Source organism: Cheilinus undulatus, unplaced genomic scaffold (assembly GCF_018320785.1).
Source record: "Cheilinus undulatus unplaced genomic scaffold, ASM1832078v1 Contig1, whole genome shotgun sequence".
In the NCBI taxonomy this organism is placed as follows: domain Eukaryota; kingdom Metazoa; phylum Chordata; class Actinopteri; order Labriformes; family Labridae; genus Cheilinus; species Cheilinus undulatus.
Genome location: NW_024571676.1, coordinates 563,444 through 590,258, shown reverse-complemented (window position 1 = coordinate 590,258; position 26,815 = coordinate 563,444). Strand labels below are relative to the sequence as shown.

The following is a 26,815-nucleotide window of genomic DNA, read 5'->3' as shown; positions in this document are numbered from 1 at the left end:
AGACCCCCCCAACCCTAACCAGAGTAAGGTTTATGCCACAGCTGCCCTAAATGAACAGCATTGGTAATTACCAAAATCATTTAATGTTTCTGTAATGGTTAATACACCAATATGTAGAAGCTCTTTAACCCCAATGATAGTTTTAATGCTAAAATAGAATTATTATTGTTATCTATGAATTTTCACATTTACTGATTAAATGAGTTTTAGTGCTTGAATGTTGTGCTTGATTCATTTCTGACTTCTCAGAGAAGCTCAGTGAGCCGGCTCAAATTTGGGTATAAAAAAGTGAATTCAGTTTGAAATCCCTCATTCCTGTTCAAAATGGTAAAACGTGGAGAGCTCAGTGAAAATGAAAGAGTCCGCATTAAAGCGCTTCATGATGCTGGATGGTCTCTGAGACAGATATGACAGCTGGTCTAATACATTTGTTGAACACTGTAAATGTGTTACAGATTCAGAATCATCAGCCCAAATGTACACTTGTTATCAGTGTCCGTAAATTTGGAAAGACAGGTATTGGTGGGATAAATGTGCAAAATTTGCACATGCAGTTCTCTGATTTTGCTGTGAATGCGTAGAGCGTGGGTGTTTTTGGGCCTCAAACATCTATGATGATGACATCATAGCGTTTTTAGCTCAGACATGAAAACATGTCGTCTATTCTTTTCTGATCATGGATTTTTCATCCAGGCGTCCTGTTGGGTCTTTAAATGATATTATCATTCAAACCAGTCCAACTCATTCACAGACACTCCTGTAAAGTTGTTTTCCACACTGGAACTATTAGAATTAATTCAGACCTCACATTTTTAGTTTACTTTTTATCTTAAAATAGGATTTTTATGTGGCCAAAGAATATCATGATGCTACATTTTTTCATTTTAAATTTTTGCAGTGCATTCTCATTTATTAGATGAGGTCAAACTTGTTGGAAATGCTTTTTTTGTAAACATCAACAAAATGTCAGTGCTGCGATCAGGCTTTAGGAAAGGCCAACAGAAAACACTCATTTTTTTTATTTTCTGTGAACAAACAGGCCAGATTTAAACCCCCTGACTCCAGTCTACTTTGGCTTTTCTGTCTTTACAGTTTTTAGCTTCTGCAGCAGAAGTATTGATGAATATTCAGAGTAAAAAGCGTCACTGATAGTTTCTAGTGTTTGTGCCTCACAGCAGTGAGTCTCCACTCATTATTCAACTGATCAGGACCCTCATTCCTGAACTTTCTCAAACGTTTGGATCTATTTAATGAAACAGGTTCAGTTTGGAGCTAAGAATGAACAAGCATGTTTAAAAAGCACATCAGTACAGAAGCCCTGAGAGGACATGCCTGCAGACATTTGATCTGACTCATTTCCTGTAATAACATTTGGTTGTTTTCGCCTGATCTTGAGAATGTGAGACATTGTTGTAGTAAAGCAGCTCTGCTATCCCATTCATGAATCAGTCAAGATTTTAAAAACATCCAGAGCTCACTCTTTATCACGGCAACCTGGAGTAAGAGCAGAGAAACACATGCAGTCTGCTGAGAGCAGGGAGACTCTACGTGTGGCTGTTTGTAATGGTTTGTGGCTTTTCTGTGTCTTCATCTGGAACTTTATTCTCCAGAAAAGCTAAAAAGGGAAAATTTGACCTCAGAATTTATCCATAGAAAGTCACATTAATCAGTTTGTTTCCCACACAGCAGCCTTTAATTGTCAACCTTTATTTCTAGTCTGTTTATTTCCATTGCCCTTAATTGCATTTTTTTGCCCCTTATAATCCATTTTTACTGCTAAGCCCACTTTTGCTGCTTCTTTTTGCCCATTGTTGCCATTATTTTCCAGTTTTTTCCCCCTTTCCCTGGTTTTTGACTCTTTAATCATGCTTTTAGGTTTTTTTTGCCACTTTTCACCCATTTCAGTTGTCTTTTTTGCCATTAAATGCTACTTTTTCACCAGTTTTTGCCATATTTTTTGCTGCTTTTTGCTCATTCTCCCACCTTTTGCTGCCTTTTGCCCATTTTAGTCACTTCTCACTCATTTTTTGTCATATTTTTGCCACCTTTTCTCCCCATTTTTGTCACTTTTCACCCAGTGCTTGGCATTTTATGCCTACTTTGCCCCTTTTCACCCTTTTTCCCACTTTTTGACCATTTTGCCCCCTTGAACATAATTTTCTTGCCAATTTTAGCCATTTTTGCCACTTTCACCGCTTAGATTGTGGCTCTTGCAAAGGTATTTTTCAACATTTTGGCTCTTTGGTTGAGCAGGGTTGAGTAGCGCTGGCTTAGAGCCTCAAACATCTCCATGACCCACATTCAGGTCCCAGCCCACCAGCTAAGTGCCAACCACTGCTTCATGGGATACCAGCATCAATAAATAAATAAAACAGAGAAAATGAAGACAAAATAGCAATACAAAGAGAAGAAATATCACCTCAAATGTTTTATAAAATCACAGAACATCTCATCAGAAGCATCCAGAGGCCGTTTCAAACCAGAAAAGCAGACTGAGCTCCATGCAGGGGCGGCTTTAGGCATTTAGAGGCTCCAGGAAAACAACAACATGAGGCCCTTCTCCATGCTGCTTAAAGCAGCCAAAGCAAATGAACACACAGTTTAAAGCATCTCTTTCCAGGTAGCAAAGCCACTAAACCAAAGGACAGACCCAAAAGTGAGCACTCGTGTGTGCTCTCATAGAGTAACAGTAGAATAGAAGTCTCCCCGTCTCAGTGGGTTCAAATGTCTCAAGGGACGGAGTGCCATCTCCTAAAGTCACTATTTATGCTCGCTCCATGGTGCAACATTTATTCTTCTGCCATAAATTTAAACTTTTGTTTTTATTTGATGCTATTTCCACACACAGCTCTCCACTGTCTCATGGGTGTGGACCCGGCTCTGCCCCGCTCTTTAGATGCAGACTGGTGGGGCTTTCTAAGGGCTTGAACTCAGCAGGGGATCCAGAGGTCTTTCCAAGAGAGAATTTCTATTCTATACACTTGTTCAGATTTATTTGGACTGGTCTGCCTTTATTAGACGGACAGGAGAGTGGAGCAGGAGCCATCGGTCAGATTTACATGGGGCATAACTCCAGCTCTCTTCCGCTCTCTGAGCTCTTTGTTTACATCCTAAACTCTCAGATACTTTGATGTATATCTCACATTTGATGCTTATACTTATGTTGCTGACACCTTTAGGCCTCTCAGCACGAGGCCCCCGGCAGCTGTCCATCCTTGAATCAGAGTGACTGCACGTTCACCAAACTCAGGGCAGACAAATGTCAAACTAAGATCTGGAAGGTTTTGGACACCAAAAATCATTTAAACACAGAACTATGAACAGCATGCATCCTTTCTTTAACCACCCAAAGGAGCTGACCAGAGAAACTACCATGAGATGAGCAGGCTGCGGTTTCAGGCCACAGCTTCACTCTCCCGCTCTGTTCCTCCTGTTTATGACCTCGAGCACTTGAACATTTATTTACCCTCATCATCAGGTGTGTTTGGCTTTAAAAAGAACAAAGTAAACTAAAACTAAATGTTTGGTTTTATTCTCTGTAGGACTGTTAAGATTCATCGCATTAATCACGATTAATTATGATGCACAGTTAATGCACTATTTTTTGATTAATCACCTTTTTCACTTTGAACAAACATGGTTAGTCCCTGCAGTGATGTGAAATAAGGCCACTGCTCCTTTTTGTCATTTACCTTTAAAAACTCACAGACGGCTCAGAGGGCGAGTCCAGACTCATCTGGACGGCGTTTTATCAAACTATCATCTTTTTACTCTTCACACATTTCCTCTTCAGTCCATTACAAGTTCCTTTTTCTGTGGTCAAGCTCCTGTTCAAATCTTCAGTCTAGGGCCTTAAAGACAGTAGAAACCTTCAAAATGACACGAAAAAACATTTTAAATGCAGAATAATGGAATTCTAGAATGTGGTCAAAAAGGTGTGATTAATCGTGATTAACTACAGAACTCCTGACATTAATCGTGGTTTAAAAATGAACCTTTTGACAGCCGTAATTCTGTCAGCCCTTCATCTGACTGAGGTCTGTGCATCCAGCTAAAACTTTACTAATGTTCGTAAGGCCAATATTTACCTCTAGGCAGGCTGATACGGCCAGAATAAGGGCGAGGAACATCATCAAAATTAGGGTGAAAGTGCTTTATGGTCCGCTGAAATTTTTAATTTGCAGCAGAGGAAATATTTCTTAAACCTGAAATATGTTAAAGTACCATTCAAATGTATTTTTTTCAGAATTGTTCGCAAAAAAAATCTTCCTTTTCCCATTTTTTGTATGTTTCATAATTCAAATGAGAATGATATAAAAATAATCACTCCCCTCAATTTAACAATTCATGCTGAATTTGTAATATCAGTCAAAAATAATCACAATTAGATTTTTTTTCTGAATCATTCAGCTCTAGTTTAATCCATCTAATATTGTGTTGTTGTAATATAGAATGATTTATTGCTCTGTTGAAAAATACACAGAATGAGGAGCTTAAAGATGATTGTATATTCAATCACAGTTTTAGCTTTAAACACCACAATTCGATTATTTCCCCAAATAACCGACCCTGACCAAAATACTGCCAAAAATGTTCTTATCTGCTGATACCGATATCATCATGGGCTTCCCTCACATCTGTTCTTAATCCGGTCTGATTTTACTGTTGGTGCCCAGTTTAAGACAAAGAGGTTCCAGGCAAAGACCGGTACAGGAACAAGACCTGTTTAGCTCAAATCAGTCAAAGCGAGTGAACTGAATACTCTGAAGCATCTGCTTAAGGAACCAAAGCCAGAGAGCTACAGGACACAGCCAAGAAATCTAAATACCCAACGGTCCTTCATCAGCTCTGAGAACAGCATCAGAACTGAGGATCTGCCCATCATGGGCCTGGTAGGCCTTATAGGCCTGGTAGACCTGGTAGACCTGGTAGACCTGGTAGGCCTGGTAGGCCTTATAGGCCTGGTAGACCTGGTAGACCTGGTAGACCTGGTAGGCCTGGTAGGCCTTATAGGCCTGGTAGACCTGGTAGACCTGGTAGGCCTGGTAGGCCTTATAGGCCTGGTAGACCTGGTAGACCTGGTAGGCCTGGTAGGCCTTGTAGGTTTGGTAGGCCTTGTAGACCTGGTAGACCTGGTAGGCCTGGTAGGCCTGGTATGGCTGGTAGGGCTGGAAGCTTTGATATGAAGACCTGTTTGACCCCTGTTTGGTCCTGAGCCCCCCCCCCCCAGTTATGTCTGGATCTTTTCTACTGTGGTTTGATTCTCTTAGGCTTACCTTTCAAAGTACTCATAATAATCATGAAGTAGTTTTAAACATACACCTTCTATTGTAGCTGCACTCCTCTAATTAGGGATGCATGGTATCAGATCTTTGCAGGCATACTGAGTTTACGGAGACCCCAAAGGGACATTGGCAGAATATTCTAGTTTCTGGTGTGTATGAGAAAGTTTATCTCTCTAGAAATGTTCTGATGAACAAATCTAAAGAGTATGAGATTTTTGTGCGTGCACATCAGGAACAAATACTTTTATTTTTTTAGCCCATGTTCCTGACGGTGCTGTGTGTGAAATATAAATGTAAGTCAGACCTAAAACAGCAGCCCTTAAAAACACCTTACAGTTGAAGAAATGAAGAGAGAAAGAGAAAGAGCACCAGGTCTGCTGGTGCAGCTACAGCTCTACATCAGCACAAATATTCTTATAGATGTAATGCAGATCATAACATGCATCCCTGCCTATAATGGCTGTATCGTGAAGGCCCCAGGCAGCTGTTTCCATTAAAACCGAGTGATAAAGATGATTATGCAGAATACAAACAAATACAAACCCATCAAAATAGATTCTGGCCTCTACATCAAGGTCTAACCCCCTCAAAAGCCCACAATAGTCTTCATATCAGTCTAAGTGGATCCCTATAGACAGACTGGAACCATAACCGGTGGATTACTGCGTGGTAAAACACGCTCAGACAGGAGGATGTTCTGGGTTCGAGTTCTGGTGCTCTTCTTAGAGCTGTTGAAGGACTGTTTGGGTTTATAGTCCACATGGTGGTCTGTCCTGTAGCTCACCTGGTTTGGGACCTGAAAAGAGAAGCTTCAGCATGTTTGGTTCACTCTCTGATAGCTTTCAGCAGAATGGAGGAGGAAGAATGTCGGTGGTTGCCCCGGGGCCTCTAAATGTCTAAAGGCTGACTGAAACATGTGGGATGTTGGTTTGTGATGAGGATATGGGTGAGCTGTAAATGAATGTCCTTCTCGTTGTCAATAAAGTTGTCTGAATTTGAACGTGGGTCTGATGGTGGATCTTCTGTGTTAAAGGAGCAGCGGGACGCGCACAGCTCGGACAGCAGCGAGGCAGAGAGCGTGTCTCCGGCCCCCAGCCTGCCCTCCCCGCCCATCCTGCCGCTGCAGGTCGCCCAGCAGGCTCACAGAACCACCAACTTCTTCATCGACAACATCCTGCGGCCAGACTTCGGCTGTAAGAAGGAGCTCGGCCTGCAGGGAGCGCGGGAAAGAGCGCACACCTCCGGCAGGCCGAGCCTTCCCGGGACTCCGTGTCAGGACTCGAACTGCAGCACAGACAGCTCCTCGTCGTCGTCGTCCTCCGCCTCCTCCGTGTCTCTCACCAGCCCCAGGAAGAGCAACAGCGGAGGAGGAGGAGGAGGGGGAGGAGCCGCCTCGGCCGCCGGCTGCACCGGGAGCAGCGGAGTGAAGGCGGAGGAGAGGACGGGCGGAGGGGAGAACACGTCCACTTCCTCTCTGTCGGTGCTGAACGGCACTGCGGCCCCCACGGCGGAGAGCCAGCCGCTGCTGTGGCCCGCGTGGGTCTACTGCACCCGGTACTCGGACAGACCATCATCTGGTAAGGCAAGAGTTCTAGAAAACACCCAGAAATGTGGTGAGCCTGTGTTCGTAACGGAGGCGGTGTCACACTCCAGTGGAGCAAAAGTCCAGTCTGCTAGAGACTGAAAAAGATTTTCAAAATCAAGCCAGATCCACATGAGCCAAATAAAAACAGCCAGCTGCTGACATGAAACACGACATCCAGATAAGCCATAGGCCGTAAAATCATTTAAAACCTGCTCCCAAAATAATAAAAACATCGTCATGAAGACTGAACGATCCAGACCCTCTGGTGTCAGAGGGTCTTTGGTCTGGCAGCTGTTTTTAAAATCACATCATAAAAGAGGAAAGTTTGAAAATACTCGGATATATCTTCAGATCTCCGTATTTAACCAGACCTGTTAGTTTGGACTCGTGGGTATGTTATCTTGAATTTTAAATGCAGTTTTGATATTAAAGGTATTTTTCAGGCGTCATAGAGAGTGACTAGATTTATTTTACCAGCTTGCTTTTCTCTCCTCTCTCTCATCCGGAGTCTTTCTCTGGCATCGTGGACACGTGGGTTCATTTTTCGGGTTTAGACATCAGGGTTACAGAGAGGAGCTCTGTGCGTAAAGACGCACAGAGCGCACCGTGGACTTCATGAAGCAGGGCTTTTTAGTTCATTTAAAGTAATTTCATATAAAAAAAAAAGTCTCCAGAAGCTGCTGGAAAAAATATTCGAGGATCTTTAAAAAATCGGATCAAATTTGTTGGTGTTGTCCTCACAGGTTAAACATCTACAGTTGAGCTGTAAATACCCAGAGTTCAGCTCAGGCATCTAACATTTATTTAGGGGTTTTTAATATTATTGGACTCTGGGAGCTGTGGATGTACGTCAGCCTAATCTGCGTCAAATGAAAACATTTTTACGTCAGAGATTCCTGTTTTGTCTTTACGCTCTCTGCGCAGGACGAATCCCCCGGGGCAATAACAGGATTTATATATTCATTTACATTGTGCCTTTCAAAAGAAAACCACTCTTAGAAATCCCCCCGTTAGAAACGGTAAACAGCTGGCAGCAGGGTTACTGTAAAGTTAACGGTGTGTTTCTGTAGCTGAAATTTACAGTTAGTCACTGTTTTTATAAATGCAGCAAAAAGCTGTTATTGTAAACCTTAACAGGAAAATACTGTTGAAAAGATTAGCAGATTTTTACCCTTTATTTACACTTTTCTGAAGAGGTGTATTTACAGATTTTTACTGTGAATTGTAGAAAAATACCACACCTTGCTGTTGATTCATTTCCGTCTAGCAAAATTGACAAGATATATTTATTTTTCTAAACCTGGTGATTTGATAAATGACTTGCATGTCATGTTATAAACGCCATGTTTTCATGTGATAAACATCTTAAATGTCTTTATTGAAATTGAACAGACATGCAGGTTTGTGTTCAGTATCGCTGCTGTCCTGCTAAAACCTTCTGCTGAAAGGTTCAACAAAAACTGGCCAATTTGAATGTTTATATGGTTTTTAATGAGTTTGGTGGTTCTTATCATCAAACTTTCTCAGAACAGAGAGAATAACTGAAAACTTCAATTCGACTTAAAAGACTAAAATAAAACAAAAATAGTTGTTTTAGGACTGACAGCAGCAGTCTGCTGTCTAAGAAGACACAAACGTTAAATATCAAAACGTTTGGTTGTAAAAAATGTCACCACTATAACCTGAAGTTTCCCATCAGCCACTACAGAAGGACACTGAGGTCCACAGACCTGCAGGCAATATTAGAGGGACTGAAGGATATCCTGGACTACACACGGTTTTACTGTCGCTCCCTCTGACAGGAACTGTGAGGGTTCTGTTAAAGGAAAAACAACATGGGAACAAAAGCAATAATACATGAACTGAATGATCTGAGTTCAGTTTTTAGCATCTGTTTAGCTAATGTTAGCTGGCTAAGAACTGACTCTCTCTGTGTGCCTGCGCCGTTTGTGTGTCATGTCAGACTCTAGCTAATGCTAATGCTAATGCTAATGCTAATCTTAAATGACCTCAAACTCAGTCAGTGGTGGTTTTAGCCTGTTCTAACAGCAAAGCTGTGAGGCACTCGCCTGTTTATTGTTAGGATAACAATGTGATTTCTAACTTCACTCTCCTTCCAGCATGTTCTCTCACCTTCTTGTTCCCAAAATGCAATGCAAAAAATACAAGAAAGTACTGTTTTTATTGAAGCAGTAATACAGTAAAATAGTGTTTAAACCGTTATTATACAGGGCTGTCCTGTATTTAAACATAACAGGATCTTACCGTTGAAATATCCTCCTAAATTTACAGCAGTTTAATTTGGTTCTAACACATTTCACTTAAACATTCATGAGAAATAACGAACTGAAATATTATCAGTGGTGTTTCTGCTGTCTGTCATTTTGAAGCAGTTTTGAATTAAAACATTTTAAAAAGGCGAAATAACAAGGAATAAATGCTGGGTTTTTTTTTTTTTTTTCATTTTTACGTCTTCTTCCCCTGAACCTTTTTATGAATTTAAAGTTTCTATTCAAATACACTGAAATATAAACTCTCTGTTATTATTACTGCGTTTTATTAAGAACAGTTTTATTAAAACATTTAAAGAACAAATGTCACAGTGTGTCAGGTAAAACTAATCTGAAGCTGAGGGTTTCCTTCAGCCGTCTGGATCCGAATAATCGATTAACCTCCCTGTCCGCGTGTTTAAGAGCCAGAATCTGCTGTTTGCATCGCTGCTCCATTTTCTGCAGATGTGTGTCAGCTCCGGTGGGATGGTTCCATCTTCGGACATTTTTTCTCACTATGAAGTCATTTCCCCTCCTGTGTGTGTGTGTTTGTGTATAGGTGTGTGTGTGTTTTTGTGTGTAACCGATGTGGATACGAGCTCGTGGCGGAATCAAACACAAAGAGGATTAAAGGTAAATAACGGCGGCAGCACGAGCTCAGACTGCAGGAGACATTTTGAATTCATTAGAGCCTGTTTGATTTGGCTCTGCTCGGTGCGCGTGCGTACTTCAAAGAGACTCTCCGCTGACAAACATGGTTATGATATCAGACTTATTCAGATCGAGTCAGAGCACATATGAAGACATCTTTCTCTTTCAGACACTTTAACTGGATTTAAAAAGATCAAACTCGTGGTTATAAAACGAAAATTCTCCGTAATCCAATCAACAATCAGGACAAATGAAAGGGGAGAAACTCGACATAATCAATAAAGAGATCGATCAGAGTTTCAGGCTATAGTTGTAGAACATCTGCAAAAATCAACATCAAATTACAGACAATAATCCGGATATAATTGTCTGACGTGGGTTATTTCAGAGCTACCGCGCATGCTCCGACTCATCAGCAGAAGCCTGTTACTCGATAATATATGACTCTCCTCTTATGACTTTTTCGTTAATTTTCCTCTATATTAACAAAGTTATTTTGACCATAAACTGCAGTTTCATTTAGAAATGATTTTTGATTTTCTGGCCCAGTCTCCAGAGTCCATGTTTCTGTCCTCATATTTCTAATTTCATCAATTCAACACCAAAATAACTTTAAAATATTTGATTTAATATGAAAGACAAAGGAAATCTGTTTCAGCGACCGTTTATGAATTAAACATCCAGACTCTTTGTTTTACTGACATTATTTACTCAGTCTTTGGTTCTCTGTTTGTGGACCAGGACCCGAAAATGTGTGTGTGCCTGGAAGGAAATATGTAGAAAATACTCTAAGATGTGCTTTTATTTTGAAGGATAGGTCTCCATCTCTTACATCACACCTGCAGTTCTGTCTCAAGTCCCGTCTGCCTCATTGATCATTAAAATCCTTTAACCCTTGGAACCCCAAAGCCGGTGTTTGCTATTTTTGGTGGGCCGTATTTTTCATGCAGACATTCCTGTAGAGTCCAGACCCTTTAAAGCACCATCAAGCTACAGACATCTGCCTGAACTAACAGGATATGTGTGCTGCAAGGAGGCCAGATGAATGTATCAGTAGTTATGTGACCACAAAGACCAAGCACAAGAACAAAACAGAAATTGAATCTCATAGAATTTTTTACTAACCAGACCCAGATCAACAATGAACAAGGCTGTCACATCGAGCTCCTCCAGGCTTTGTCTATCAGGAGAAAAAATAACAGCATGCTAATAAAAACACTGCAGAAACTATCGCTGTCAACTGAACCTGCAGTGTAAATGCGCATCAGTCCCATTTTTGGAGAGCAAAGGCCTCTTTGGAGGATTTTTTCTTTCCAAACTTACAGACAAATTTTTGTCTCTTGTTGATCTTTGCCTGGCTCTGATTGGCCGCTACCACTAAGAAAACAATTGAAGAAGAAAGTGGAGCATTGTGATTGGCCGACATGGCTAACAGGAAGTTGCGGCCCTTTACTTCAGGTATCAAAATCAGGGACTGATAGCAACACTGCTGAGTTTTTATTGTGAAATGATAATAAATAATCATATTATTGTGGATTTGTAATATCAGAGCTCTGAATAAATACTACACTCTGCACCTTGGTTAAAAATGTTCTGGAAGGGTTAGAAAAGCCAGGAGCTGTCTGTAGATCAGGAAAAAGATCCAGGCCACAGTTTACTCCATAGAGATCCATCCTATGGATCCTGACATATCCTAATGAAGGCATGTGCTGCTGGTTTGACTGGTTAGCAGGGTTCATTCTGACTGAAACATTTCCAGATTAGAGCACTGATTTATAGTTAATGTGGTCAAGAGTCCTGATGATAGAACAGTTAAAAACCACACTTCTAAATAAGAGCATGTTACTTTAATTCATGAATATATCTGTGTGTAAATGTGCTCTTTTGTCTTCTTCCTCAAACAAAAATAAAAATGTATTTAATTCAGAAAACAGTCACTGTGACACAGGTTTAGTCAAATGACAAAAAAAGGTTATTCTGTATTTCTTTAATCACCTTAAAAAAAGAAATCCAGAATAATAAAACAAGCAACAATATTCTGTCCCTGAGAAAAAGGATCTGCTTTTATCTGCAGAAGTCCTTTATTTATATTTCAGTAGCAGTGTATCTGTAGAGCTGGCAGTGTTGAGATGTTACTGCAGCTGCTGGTGTCTCTGTGTTAAACTGTGAAGGTATGTCAACATGTGAGTGTGTGAGGGGATTTGGCTTGTGTGGTTTCATGTATTTTTTTCACACCTGCAGCAGAGCTCCATCCGTCTGTCTGTGTGTGTCTGTGTGTGTCTGTGTGTGTCGGTGTGTGTGTCTGCTGCAGCTGGTTCATAAAAAAACAAACCGGTTCTGATGAGTTCATCCTCTTTTATTTCTTTTGTTCTTTAGAGGTCAGCCAGTGTTGAGCATTTTCAAATGTACTGTCAGGGCTGGATTGGCCGGGCTGTTTGGACCAATCACTGCCCTGAATTTGGACAGTCTGGGGTGCAGTTTTACTTCTATAGTCGGAGGCCATGGCTCCCTTTGTCAGCAAAATATGATAACCTGAAGTTGTTTCAAGGTTTTCCTGCATTGTAAACGTGCCGTCCTTTCATCAACATACTACTCTAATATTTTAGAGGTAAGTTGTAAACATAAATGTGCCTCACATCTGCAGGGAGAATTGGTGCTTTCCTGTCTTGGGTGTGAGAGGCCAGGCCGCAGTCATTTAATGCCATCATTGTGTTTCACGAGAGCAAAGCTGCTACTGTTGGGTTTGCACAACAAGAACAAAGAAGGGAAATGCTGAGTTTGATATAAATGTGGTGTGTCTGCAGACCCAAAGAAAAAAGGATAAGAAAACAGGGACATCTTTGGACCCCAGTCCGTCTCTGTGTGCGGTACACAATTTTTACTCATAACAACAAAAGCAGAAAAAAGAAAACAAAAATGTAAATTAGGGCTGTGAAAACATTTTTAATCACAATTAATCTCAGCATTTCATAGTTAATCGAAATGAATCATCCTTTTTAACGCATTTTAAACTCCACTATTTTGTTTCTAAAACTATTTTTGTGTCACTTTTTAAATCTCTATGTCTCAAACCAAGAGAACTGACTTCCTGTTTGGACCCAGACCTGCTTTTACAGATAGATCAGAGGTTAGAACGTGAACTTTCAGAAGAAGGAGCTTGTAATGGATTAAAGAGGAAGTAAGAGGACAGTAAAGGTAAATGTGTGATAACACAAACTGACTTGTTTTCCATCACTGTGGCTGCAGGGAGACGCTGACCAAAGTCTGCTGAAAGGGACTATACAGCACGAGATTAACTGCAATCAAAAAAATTAATGCACTAATTGTGGAGCTTAGTTAACTGCAATTAATGTGATTAAGCTTGGCAACCCTTAAAGGGGTATCAGAAAACCTTAGGCAGCGTTCATGTGTAGCAGAGTCAGGGCAGTCACTCCTGAAATCCGCTCCACATCTGTGTGTAAAAAATGACGACACCGGCTGACACTTTAGGAAGCACTGCTTCAACTCATGATTGGCTAACTGATGATTTCTGTTATTTTGAATACATATTTTGGGCTTTTATTATTAGCGAGGACAGTGGATAGATTTGGAAACAGGGATGAGAGATGGGGGAGGCATGCAGGAAAGAAGCCGCATTTAACTGGTAAACGGTTAAATTTGTATTCCTTTGTTGTCATTTTCAATTAAACTAATTAATAACATTTTTATCAGTTTAGGACAATAATCCTGGTCAAATGCATTACAATGCAGCGGACCACCACTAGTAGTGACTGTGGTTAAAACCGTCTTGCTGCCACAATGCTTTAAACTCTGATGTAAACAACCCCTAACTCATATAGCATCGATAGCATCTCAGGAACAGCCTAGTTTAGCTCTGTTTTGAAAGGAAATGGGGATACAGTTATTCAGAGTCTGTGTTAGATTAGTGGAGCATTGAGTGACTATTCAGCACAGGAAGCTGCAGAAGCGATTGAGGGCTGGCAGGGCTAGTGCTGCTACTGTTAGCCACATTCTGCAACACCAATATGGTGTGGCATTATTTTTACTGTTGCAGCATGAAGTTGGATGTAACATAACTAGTTAAAGTATATAGTACTGTGCATAAGTTTTAGGCATGTTTGGACCGAATATTGAGGCTGCAGTGAGGCATAGATATGGTGAGTAAGCCGCCTGAGGTTTACTCACCACATGAAGGATTAACATGAAGGATTAACACAACCCCAGTCGTTCTCTGGATGTCTGCATATTACCAGGGGCATGGGAAAATAAATGTTGAAAAAATATCAACGTCCACACCTTTAGGGGGGAATAAGTGATGGATATATAGCGAGAAACCATGCCTGTTCGGGCAGGGTTGCCATGAGCCCATGGATATGCCGTGGATGTCCCTAGGGCTTATAAACCACCAGCTGCATCTGGGCGTATCACCAGGGGTTAATAGGCCGGGACAAAAGAGATGTCGTTGAGCATGACCATGGCTGCTGAGCAACACATGTTTCAAGTTTGACTCTTGAAACATGTGACCTCGCCCTCAATCCAAAAGAGAATTGAGACACCCCTTCACCTGACCTGAACGTGCAAAACCAAGGGGAGGGGCTAAAATAAGGGTTAAGGAGCAGAAGTGGGATTGACCCTTAGACTAACCAAAGATAGATCTGTGATTATTAAAACTGACAAAAAGCATGTTTAGTTTTATCAAGATGACTAAAACTAGACTAAAATGTAATTTAGTTTTCATGGGACATTGATAATCCATGATAATTCTCCATTGTAGGTAAATCTGTCAGGCCTTCAGCTATAGAAAGCAGGGATCCTAGGTTTGGCAGAGTGCAGAGACTGAAAGTAAAGTAAATGTGAGGACTTTTTATGGACTAAAACTAGACAAAAATACTTTTGAGTTCTTGTCGACTAAACCTAGACTCAAACTAAAAAGAGTAGAAATGACTAAAATGTGTCTAAAACTAAAAGACATGTAATCAAAAGACTGACATTTAAATTAAAAATAGCTGCCAAAATTAACACTGGTAGCATGGAGCTGGAGCCAGTCCTAGCTGTTATTGGGTGAGAAGTGGGCTTGCACCCTGGACTGATCACTAGCCGATCACACTGACTGTCATATAGAGACAAACCACAGTCACATATCTACGGGCAATTTAGAGTCACCAATGAACATAACGGTCATGTCTTTGGATGTGGGAGGAAGAGAATCTGTATAAGATGCACACACTACAGCTGCTTGTTCGCTGTTGCTCTTTGATAGTCAGAGAGCTGCAGTGCATTCTGGGGGGTTTAGAACGATGGATGGGCTTCTGTTTCAAGCTTTAAGATTCTGACCAGTCTGTTTTATGGCCAGGGGTTTCTTGCAGACACAAAATTGCATGAATGAATGAACTACTCAGTGAGATGTCAGATTTAGTATGAATGGCAGAAAGCGTGTGGTTTTGGACACAGAGTCGATCATAATTGGACTTTTACAGACAACAGTCCTAAAAATGAAGCAACAGCTTGGAAAACATGAATTCAAAGGGATTTTTCAATAACGAAAGTAACTCACTGACATGTTTGTTGTTGATTAAACACTGATAAGTTAGCATGCGCTGAATATTCATATTTCCGCTGTCGTGTCTTCGCTCTTACTGCAGGCCCAAGGACCCGGAAACTGAAAAAGTCGAAAAGTGGCAAAGAGGACAAGCGGCCGCGCACAGCGTTCACAGCGGAGCAGCTGCAGCGGCTGAAGACAGAGTTCCAGGTGAACCGCTACATCACAGAGCAGCGAAGGCAGTCTCTGGCCCAGGAACTGAACCTGAACGAGTCCCAGATCAAGATCTGGTTCCAGAACAAACGCGCCAAGATCAAGAAGGCCAGCGGCTTCAAGAACGGGCTGGCACTGCAGCTGATGGCGCAGGGACTGTACAACCATTCCACCACCACCATCCAGGAGGACAAGGAGGAGAGCGACTGACCGGCACGCTACGGCACGCCATGGATAGGGTGGATTCAGGGATACTGGGACTTTCTGTCTTCTATCCACTTTCACACTATGAATTTAAAGAAAATTTCAACCCTTTATTTCTGTCATGGGGAAGTCGTTACCGATCCATTTTAGGAGAAAGGGAGTGTATTTATACTCTTACAAGGAATGGCCCACACTTTAGTGGAAACCAGTCCAAAACCATTCACTCTGGTGGCACTTAATGACTGGGACGAGTAGTTTGATGACTGGTTAGGGCTACTGTTAGTACACTTTTCTACCTTTGCTTTAACTGACTTTAAATAGAACTTGAAATCAAAATTCATCGCCCTCTTTTTAATGAGGCAAGGCCAGGTTACTCTGATGGTTAAAAATAGACTTTAGAAGATCCAGATTTTACTGACCATTTTTATGATTGTTGAGGGGTCTGAACACAGTAGGAGGTTAGGGACTACTAATTTAGAGGCAACAGAGGGTTGATCATTTTCTTAGTCACCCATAATAATTCTGCCCCATCCTTGAGTTTCGACAGCATAAATACAACCTAGTTCCAACAATGAAAACAAACAACGTTTTTAAGTTTGCTTTAAGTGATGTCATTACTCCTTTATCATAATTAGATTTAATCGTGATATGTCCTACTGCAATTTTCAAATCACAAAAGGTGCAATATTTCTTTAAACTAAAATTTTTATCAAGGAACCAGTTAAATGTTTTGTTTTGTTTTTTTCTTTTTTTGCTGTGGAGACGTTCAGGTCTACACATCATGCAAACATTCAAGTGTCAGTTTTTATTAGAATAGTTGAAAAAAAATTCCAACTTTCTCTGGTTTTGTGGATGTCTTTCGCAGTCAAAAAAAGACTGTCATAAAAACAATAATTCCCTTCAATATGTCAATTCAGAATGGATATAAATTTGAGTCAAAATATTTGCAATACTATTTTTTTTAAATTTATGTGGCCCTAGTTTTAACTGTCTTAAATGGTGTTGTATTATATAAACTGATTTATTGTTTGTGTTTGTTAAAAATACATAAATTAGAAGCTTGAGAAATAATCATATATTAAATTAACCTGACATGCCAGATAGACTGTTTCATTATCGACGTCACAGGGCAGGACGTTTTAAGAAATTTTAGGAGGGTGATTGGACAAACATTCTGTCTGTCACAGTCATTACAGGCCAATCAGAGTGAAGAGATAAATGAGGCAGCATGCATGTGCGGCTCCATGAATAACCTGAGCGCTACAGTAAGTTCGAACGGCGGAGCTTATTGGTGGATTAAACTCATTCCACGGTCAGTAGAGAAGTGCAACACCATCTTCTCCACCAAGAGAAGCTTTCAGTGTGGCTCTTTGCTCTAAATTTAATTTTAAAAAATGTGGGTCAATTTCGATAAAACTGCTGTTTTCCTGTAGCCACAAATAAGCTAGCACCAGTGGCAGCCATTACTTTCGGCTTCCAATACAACCAAACCCCGACAAGCTGCCGCCTCACCCTCCTCAAATGATTGGTAAGGTCTGTTTTCAGACCTGGCACAGTTGTTCAGATTGGAGCTCTGAAAGAAGGATTTGCCTGATGACAGACATGGAATCACAATGGTGGGGGAAAAACTGCAATTAGACTACTTTCCCTAATTGTTCGGCCCTAATCAGAACATCACATATTCTCAGTGTCGAGATGTTTTCTCTCCCCTTTTTGCATATCCAAGTATTTTTTGTGATTGTCACTGGGTTAAACACCAGCTGAGTCAATCCAAAGAAGGCGTTTATCAGAATGAACGGTCAGTTTAGGAAACAGGATGAAAAATACTCCCAGATTATCCCGAGTCTGTCTCGCAGACATTTTAAGCAGACTGAGCTGAAGTAACCAGTCACAGTTTCAGCTTCGTGCGCTAAAAAGACTCGGCCAGGGTGACGGTTTGTCTAACTGGAAGTAGCCCGGCAACAGTTGAGATGAGGCGCTCTAATTGGTGAGCCAGTGGACCAATCAGGAAGCCAACAAAGGGTCAATTTTATGACAAAGCTTCTTCATGTCATGAGTTCCACAGTCAACCTCCTGATGTCACACCAATGAAAACATGCTTTTTATGTTGTGGAATCTCCGCTAGGGCTCAGAAAAGTCGATTTCATTCATGGGTTGATAAAATAAAGCTGTTTTTGTGGAACATCCCAGTGCTTCTGAATTCACCCTGCTCCACCCTGTCACCCAGGAGGACGGCGAGGAGAGCGCCCGGATACAGGACTACAGCGCTCCTGCTCCTCCACACACTCTGTACTATTGTAAATATATGATATCTAATTTAATGATGAGGACCCTCCTCTCTGCAGCAGACAGACACGGACACGCTGAGACTGAAGCTGCCGCCAAAAACCAAAGATTTTCCCGGGAAACAGAGCCTGACACGTTCACAAACTCTAAAGACAGAAAAACAGACGTCCTTTTAATTCTGTTTCTGTGGATGAGAGTCAAACGGACCCTCCTCCTCCTCCTCTTCCTCCTCCTCCTCCTCCACGCAGCAGTGAGAAACCATGTAGCAGCTGATGTTTGGGATGTTTCTGGCACTTTCTCTCTCCTTCTGTTTGACTATACGGTGGCCCCGAAGGTTATAAATGCATAAACATTTCATCAAACAGAAATACAGTTCAAAAAATGCCACAATATTTTATTTAAAAAAAAACTTAAAGGAACAATACGTAAACCTTTTTACTGAAATTTCTGACTTTATGAAAAATGACTATTTCATATAGTTATAGTCGAGTGCATTACCTCAAATGTTTCCAACATGTTTAAAGCCAGAAAAAGCATCAGATCTCTATAGTTGTAACTCACCACCATTTATTGTGGCATGGAAACGCTGGATGATTTGTCAAAGCCTGTCAAATGAAGCAGGATGCTGCCGTTCTGTTGCTGTTACTCAGTCATGTTTTGTGCTGCTTCCTTGTGATTGACCTCGATTTTCCTCTGACGCCCGGCCTCCTCCATAACGTGGCCTTTGGCCCTACTAGACATAATACGATCACTGCAATTAAAGCAAAGCTTCAATTCATTTTAGCTCTGTATGTAGCTCCTTAAATGTATCATCTGTGATTACACATTCATTTAAATATATTTGTGGGTTTTACAACCATCTTCTTTATTGAAGTCTTGGTATTTACAGTGGTTCAGTTAAGAAGGTCTTTAAAATGTGTAACATTTCAGCCCTTTGGCTTTGAGAATAAAACTAATGTGGTCCTCTTAGTGACCAAAGTTTGGTCTAGAGGAGCCACGGCGGTGCGGGGTAGCAGCCTGATGGCCAGTTTAATTACTGTGCATTTAACTAAATGTAGAAATATTTTAATATTTAAGAAAATAAAATAACAGAAACACAAAAAATATTAAATGCAAAAATATTTCATGAGAAATGTTTTTAATGAACTGAAATATTTTTTCCATTAAATGCAACCCCTTAAAAAATACGAAATCATTTCAGTGAACACAAAATGCTTTACAGCAAGAAAATATTTCACCAAAAAAGAAAACATTCCACAAAAACAAAACAAAACAAAACAAAATTGTAAAAAGCATTTCAGTACAGGCAACAACAAAAAATAATTATAATTTGATTAAAAAAATGTCACAAAGTGCAAAAACATTTTATGTATTTTTTTCTCTCATTAAATATGTTTTTGCATAGTCTGAAATGTTTTAAAGTTGACCTTCAGGGCCTCCGTATATCCATAGTGTGGATTCTGGTTCTCTTGTTTTTTTCTTTCTCTCTTTGACAAACTGACTTCTAAGAACTGAAATGGTCCTGCAGCATATTTCTCTAAATAACCACTCCACGCGAGTTTTAACTCAAATTTAAGAGGAAAACACGCGACGAAAAGTAAAATAACGAAACGCGCGTGTTAAAGCACCAGATTGACCGTGAAGATACTGACATTAACACCGAGAACACTAAAATAGAACCATCTAGATGAAAATAGGAATCTGATTATATGTAGATATGCAGATCCCAGTACTTCAGGAAACACGTCTAAATGTCACACTGAAATGTTTTTATTTGCTCGGAGGAATCTTTACCTCGGCACGTGAGGAATTATTTTAAATGTTTTAAAATGTCTGATCGATCCTTATTTCAACAAAGGAGTAAAATAAATAAAAATAACGAACGTAAGAAATGAAGAATATCCAACATGAAGTTTGTCTGTGATAATATCAGTGAGAAATAAACGTGTACATTTATTAAAAATAATAGTCCTATGGAGGATAATCCCTGAATCCTGTTGTATTTTTACCGCCATCTTCTTTTGTGTCCGCAGTGCCAGAATTCCCTCTCTGATCAGTGACGTAGATATTATAGAGATATAGGCTATAGATATCTATCTATCTATCGCATATATATATGTAGATATAGATATAGATCTATATCTATAGATAGGTATAGATAACAGACGTAGATATTATCAGAGGATTTTGTGGATGTATAATTTTTTAAATCATGCCTCAGATATTTTATAAATACAAAAAAGTCCCAAAAATAATCAAATACTTGAAAGAGAACAATTTATTGAAATAAGAGCGAATTGAATTTGTAGAGTTAAGGATTCTTCTGCGATTATTTTCAAAGTAATTGATGAAAATTTGGGTTTAAAACTGTCAGAAATTATTAGAAATGTGTCTCTCAGCTCCGTGTTTTGGCCTCTGTTTTTGTAATCATCCTGAGAAACGACAGAAAAGTCAAAGATCGTCATTTTTATTTGATATCGTTCAGAAAAGGAAGGACACGCCCACACCAGAGCCTCTGATCGCTCCTCCACCGGATTGCGTCTGAAAAAATCTGAATAATAAATTCTTAGTGACCGATGGGGGAATTCTGGCCTTACAGCTGCGTAAACATGAATCTAGATCAGAGAAGTCATCGCCACAGAAACACAGGAGAGGTCGGATCTAAACGGTTACTGCCGTGGATTCATCACCACAGCCTGCTTCAGGTCTGATTCACGCTCATTCTGAGCTTGGACCATCTCCCAGACAGAGACCAGGCTCCTTATTTGATCTTCCAGGCCCGTTTCCTCCTGGTTCTTTCTCATTGTTCTGGTTTTCACCTTAAATCTGGTCTGGCTGATGCAGACTGCAGGATCGTTTCTGTTCTGAAAGAAGTCATTCAGATAAAACTGTGAAAACATCTCATCTGCGGGGCTTTTATTCTGGAAGCTAAAGCTGCAGACACATGCTTTATAGTAGAGGAGCGCGGGGGATGATGGGACATGGGAGGGGAGTGTGGGGGTTATATTATGTACATTTAAACATGTTTCCAAATAAACGCTTTTATATCAGGAAAAGAAACATCAGAAACAAACGGAGCCGTTTTTATTTCTAATCCCGGAGGTGTGTGTCAGAGAGTGTGTGTTTCTCTGTGTGTCTCTGTGTGTCTCAGCTCATTGGCCCACGTGAGTGGGACATTTGGATCCATATTCATAAAGAGTGTCTTTGGGAGAAAAAGGAGGAGAATTTACGCAGCGCGCGCGTCGCTATCAGCGCTGTTCAAAGCGTTACAGAGCATGAAATTAGCTCTCTGTCACACACACTCACACACACACACAGGTGATGTCGAGGCTGCAGGTGTGTGTTTCAGAGCACATTCAGACAAAGGCCGCACGAGAGGCCCCGGAATGACGACAAATGAGACAAAACACCAAAAAAAACCCGCCAAACCCTGTTCAAATCTATTTTACTTCTTTTCAGACATGCAGGCAAACACAACAATAACGAAGTATTATTCCCACTCTCGCGCTCTCCGGTTTTTTCAGCGGTAAATCTCGCGCTGGCTTTTTCCCGCGTCACGCTCCAATGACGCACGAAAAAAATCCCCAAAGAAGACTCACGCAAAAATGATCAGCATGAGCCACAAAGTTCACAAATTACAATTATTTAATTTAACACACATAGCAGTCATTCATGAATTTATTAGCAACCTTAAAAATACAAAACAGGAACAAGATAAAGGCACTTTTTTTTTTTTTACTGCATTTACATGAATGAACTGTGTAAATCTCCCTCTGTTATATTAATCAATTAAAAAGATTATTATCATTATAATAATCAATGTGACGCAAGTAAATTAAAACAAGCACTGAGTTAATAAATGACAAAAAACTCACTATGATGTACAACAAATGTATTAGACCAGCTGTCATATTTGTCTCAGAGACCATCCAGCATCATGAAGTGCTTTAATGCAGACTCTTTCATTTTCAGTCAGCTCTCCATGTTTTACCATTTTGAACAGGAATGAGGAATTTCAAACTGAATTCACCCAAATTTGAGCCGGCTCACTGGGCTTCTCTGAGAAGTCAGAAATGAATCAAGCATAACATTCAACCACTAAAACTCATTTTTCTCTTCAGGAATGCAAGTAAATAACTATAATGTGACATATTAATCAAGAAATATTAATGTGCTTTACTATTTTTTGTTTTTTGTAAATCAGTAAATGTGAAAATTCATGGATAACAATAATAATTCTGTTTTAGCATTAAAAATATCATGTGGGTTAAAGAGCTTCTACATATTGGTGTATTAACCATTGCAGAAACATAAAAATGATTTTAATAATTACCAGTGCTGTTCATTTAGGGCAGCCGTGGCATAAACCTTACTTTAGTTAGGGTTAGGGTGGTCTAATACATTTGTTAAACACTGTAAATCTACTGCTCTGGGCCTTTTGTTTAGTTTGTGTCTTTTTTTTTTTAAACAGAAAGAGGCGGAGCTAATTAAGGCCTCAGCATTTTTAGTTATTTGGCTTAAATTTAAAAGATCAAATTATAAATGTTAACTAACTAGGAGATGAAAATGTTCTCGGATTTGAAATTCAGTTTTTTAAAATTACTGTCAATTTTTAACTCTTTATGCAAGGTTTTTCATATTTGCATTCTTTTGTGTCCAAAATAAAGACAAGTAGTGTATTTCAGAAAACCCTGCTCTGCTTACACACACACACACACACATATACACACACACACACCTCTCTTCATTTTGAAAGGGGAGAGCTGATTCAGCTCTGCAGCAGCTTTTTAGGGATGTGGGGCACAGTTCCTGGAAAGAAATACAAACATTCCCTCCCTTCTAATAGTAAATATTATGAAACTGAACCATGGGAAATAATGTTATTACCAAACTCAAAATCTAAATATCAATTTTTGTCTCATCAATTTTTGCCACTTAAGGCAAGAACTTATTATTTACAGAGCTTAACAAATGTATTAGACCACCCTAACCCTACCCAGAGTAAGGTTTATGCCACAGCTGCCCTAAAAGAACAGCACTGGTAATTACCAAAATCATTTTTTATGTTTCTGCAATGGTTAATACACCAATATGTAGAAGCTCTTTGACCCAAATGATATTTTTAATGCTAAAATAGAATTGTTATTGTTATCCATGAATTTTCACATTTACTGATTAAAAAAAACCTGAAAAAATAGTAAATCACATTAATATTTCTTGATTAATATGTTAAATTATAGTTATTTACTTGCATTCCTGAACAGAAAAATGAATTTTAGTGGTTGAATATTATGCTTGATTCATTTCTGACTTCTCAGAGAAGCCCAGTGAGCCGGCTCAAAATTGGGTATAAAAAGGTGAATTCAGTTTGAAATTCTTCATTCCTGTTCAAAATGGTAAAACGTGGAGAGCTCAGTGAAAATGAAAGAGTCTGCATTAAAGCACTTCATGATGCTGGATGGTCTCTAAGACAAATATGACAGGTGGTCTAATACATTTGTTGAGCTCTGTACATGTTTTTATGTCTAACTGGAGGAACCAAAGCAGAAGTTTGTAGCCGTTCATCTTCAGTCTAAATTACTCTCTCTCTCTCTCTCTCTCTCTCTCTCTCTCTCTCTCTCTCACTCTCTCTGTTTTGGAGCAGTAGACACTTTTTCTATTCTCGTCCTCTAATTCAACCAAAGAGAAATGCATGCTCTCAGTTTTTATCTTTACTTCTCCTATAAAGAATTAAGCACGAGACAAAGGCAGAGTTCATTTGGTCCTGCAGCATTTTGGATGACTGGAGACACATTTACTGTAAAAACAAGGCATGTCAATCTCCCTCCTAATGCATATGCAAAAACCTTCAAAACCCAGGTTCTGAAAATTTAAATTTGCATTCACAATGTATTGTTTCCTTGTCATATTTTGTCATTTTTGGAGGAAAAAATGTGTGTGCACGCTCGTCCAGACACCATTTGTGTTGAAGCCTTTAGTTTGAGCAGAAAAAGAGACATGATGTTCCATCAGCACTGATAAAAGAATGAATGATCATAATGTACAGTTAGCTCTAAAACAAACTAGGAGATAAAATGCTCTCAAACACAAATAGAAATGTAAAATCTAGTTTTCTTTTCAAGTTTTGTCATTTTATGCAAGAATGTTGCGTTTGGTTACTCATACATTTAAAAACATAAACCAGAGCAGCATTTGGAGTAAAAATAGCTCCGTCTGATGCTCTCTAATTGTTTTTACTTTAAGCAGACACAGAGACACGTCTTTGTGCTACACAATCTGACAAAATCACCTCATAAAAATACCTTTAAAAAGAAACTGGGAACTGTAATTCTCCTAACCCTAACCTTATTTTCTGCAAGAAAGAACATGTTAACATGCCTGTGCATTAAAAAATCAGGAACAAAAGCAGCAATTTGCATTAAAATTGTTAAAACTCTTAAAACCTCTTGAATGAAAAATATATAATATTATATAATTTTATATAATGCTCTTGTTCCTTTACTGAAACACAGATGCACATTTTCAGATGTGTTTGCTCTATCAATAGATAGATAGATAGATAGATAGATAGATAGATAGATAGATGGGGTATTGTGTGTAATTATTTGGGGCTAAATTACTTATCGAGTGAGCTTCTTCCTGCTTATTTCCTGCAGCCTGGAGGTCATCTGTCATCTGCAGCTTCATCCTCTGCAGATAGGAAGAGTTTGTCTGCTTTATAATCGCTCTGGAGCCTGCCCAGAGGAAGAATTACCCCTCTCCTCCTCCTCCTCCTCCTCTTAAAAAGAAAGAACAGGAGCAAAGCCAGGCTACGTGTAAAGCTGAGATCAATTTGTCAGATTCAGAGGTAAATGTTGTGACAGGCTGACGGGATCTCTGCCTCTACCTGTTTTCTTCTTCTTCTGTGGTTTTCAGGCGGCTGTAATGATCCAGCAGACACAGAGGGAGCTCATCGTATTTATATATTCACTCCTGCTTCTCTGCATAATTTCATCATAAGAGCAGAGTGTGTGAAATCACAGCGAGCCATGCAAATTTCTAAACAATTAGACACATTAACATTTCCCTACCAATTACACACCACTCTATAGACGGGGAAACGTGTGAGTGTGTCCAGCCTGCACGGTCAGCCTGAGGCTACACAGCAGCTTTAATTTAGATGCAAATGAAGGTAATAAACAGAGCGGCAGCACAGTCACTGCAGCTGATCCACCACTGTAAGCATGAACACGGTGAAAACATGAGAAGACAGAGGACGGTTTGAAAAGAAACTCACGCTGGCTGGGTTTAGCAGATTTTTATTCTACTGTTTTGTCTGTAAAGGCATTATTATTAGTTTATTCTAACAAGATGATCAAGACATAATCAAGTGTTATGGTTTCCCTGCAGATTCACTTTTACCTGCATTTTGCACAAATATGTCAGTTAGTAGCCTCCTGATTTCTTCATATATTTGTTGGTAACTCAACTAAACAAATAGGAACAGAAAAAATGGTACAGTCAGGAGGGAATGGATATTCATCCAACTAATGGATAGAAATCAGGATCCTCACTGTTAACTAATATTTTGTTACTCTTTCTTACCTGAATCTGCGTCAGTGTGAGCATAACTTCAGGTGCATTTTAATCAAAGCTACCAGGAACTTTTAGTTCCAGGAACTTCTCTTCATAGGACTTACTGGTTCCTGTGGCCCGCTGTTGTCTGCAGTTAGGAAGCATATTAAACCGATGCTGGTCAGGTCAGGAATGGGAGCACATGCTGGTGCCAGCCTCGGTCCTGTACTGCTCTGACTTCAGGCCGGCTGCACCTACGCCCCATTTCCATCGGCATCCTCCCAGCTGACCCTTCCACTATGCACGCGTTCGCCCTCAGTGTCTGGACCAGCCCACCGGGTCTTGGGCACCCTGCCAGTCCCATATCAAGCAGCTGACCCCTTCCATCCTGGCTGTCCTGGGCAAGGTTGTTATAGTTACCTGAAACTAACTAAATAACTAAAACTAAAATTAAAAAAAAATCATCTTAGTTAACTGAAGCTAAATAAAAACTAAGCTTTACCAAAAAAACAAAAACTAACTAAAACTGTATAGTGTGCTTAAAAAACTAACTAAAATGAAATAAAAATGGAGATAAAATATCCTAAACTTTAGTCTTGACACAACCATACTGACTGGCACCCACACCCAAGTCTGGGGAGTGTAAAATGGCCTGATCTGATTGGTTAAGACTTCACATAGTGGTAGTTTTATGTCTGGAGTTTTATTCAAACATCATCATGAATTAAAAAGATGATGAGTGAAGAGTAGCCTGTTTGAATACGTTTTTAAAAATGCATGATGCTCACTCAGCCCCGACAACTATCCATAAAAAACTAAAACTAACACTAAAACCAATAAAAATGAAACTGAAACGAAGCATTTTGCAAAATAAAAACTAAACTAAACTAACAAACCAGCAATCAAAACTAATAAAAACTGAACTGAAATCAAACACGGACAGTGAAAATGAAATAAAAATAGAAACTAATGAAAAAATACATAACTATTACCTTTTAACATTAGACACACGGTCCTGCTAGCAATACCCAAAAATGCGAAGAGAAGTTGTCACAAAGGAGTCCAGCCGCCTCTGGCCGCCAGTCAACATCCCGTCTTCACAAGAAAACAGTAAGACCGGGAGGACCGAGGACTGAATGACTCGCCCCATGTGCGAGTCAAAGTCTGCGGTTGATGTCAGACTTTCAGATCAATGGATTATGCTGCCAAAGCATCCCAAAATACCTGG

At 39.8% G+C, this 26,815-nt stretch overlaps 1 protein-coding gene across 1 annotated transcript; it reads left to right on the top strand.

Annotated features, from left to right (window-relative positions):
- Positions 1-6,219: 6,219 nt before the first annotated feature.
- LOC121506590 (homeobox protein engrailed-1-B-like) lies at positions 6,220-16,942 on the top strand. The gene is made up of 3 exons (XM_041782393.1): positions 6,220-6,231; positions 6,319-6,862; positions 15,434-16,942. Exons 1-3 carry the CDS (start codon positions 6,220-6,222, stop codon positions 15,751-15,753), a joined length of 876 nt encoding a protein of 291 aa, XP_041638327.1. The 3' UTR covers positions 15,754-16,942.
- Positions 16,943-26,815: the final 9,873 nt, after the last annotated feature.

Coding starts and splice junctions, on each gene's coding strand:
- LOC121506590 (XM_041782393.1), top strand. Junction 6,863..15,433: donor CTCGGACAGACCATCATCTG/GTAAGGCAAGAG, acceptor CTCTTACTGCAG/GCCCAAGGACCCGGAAACTG.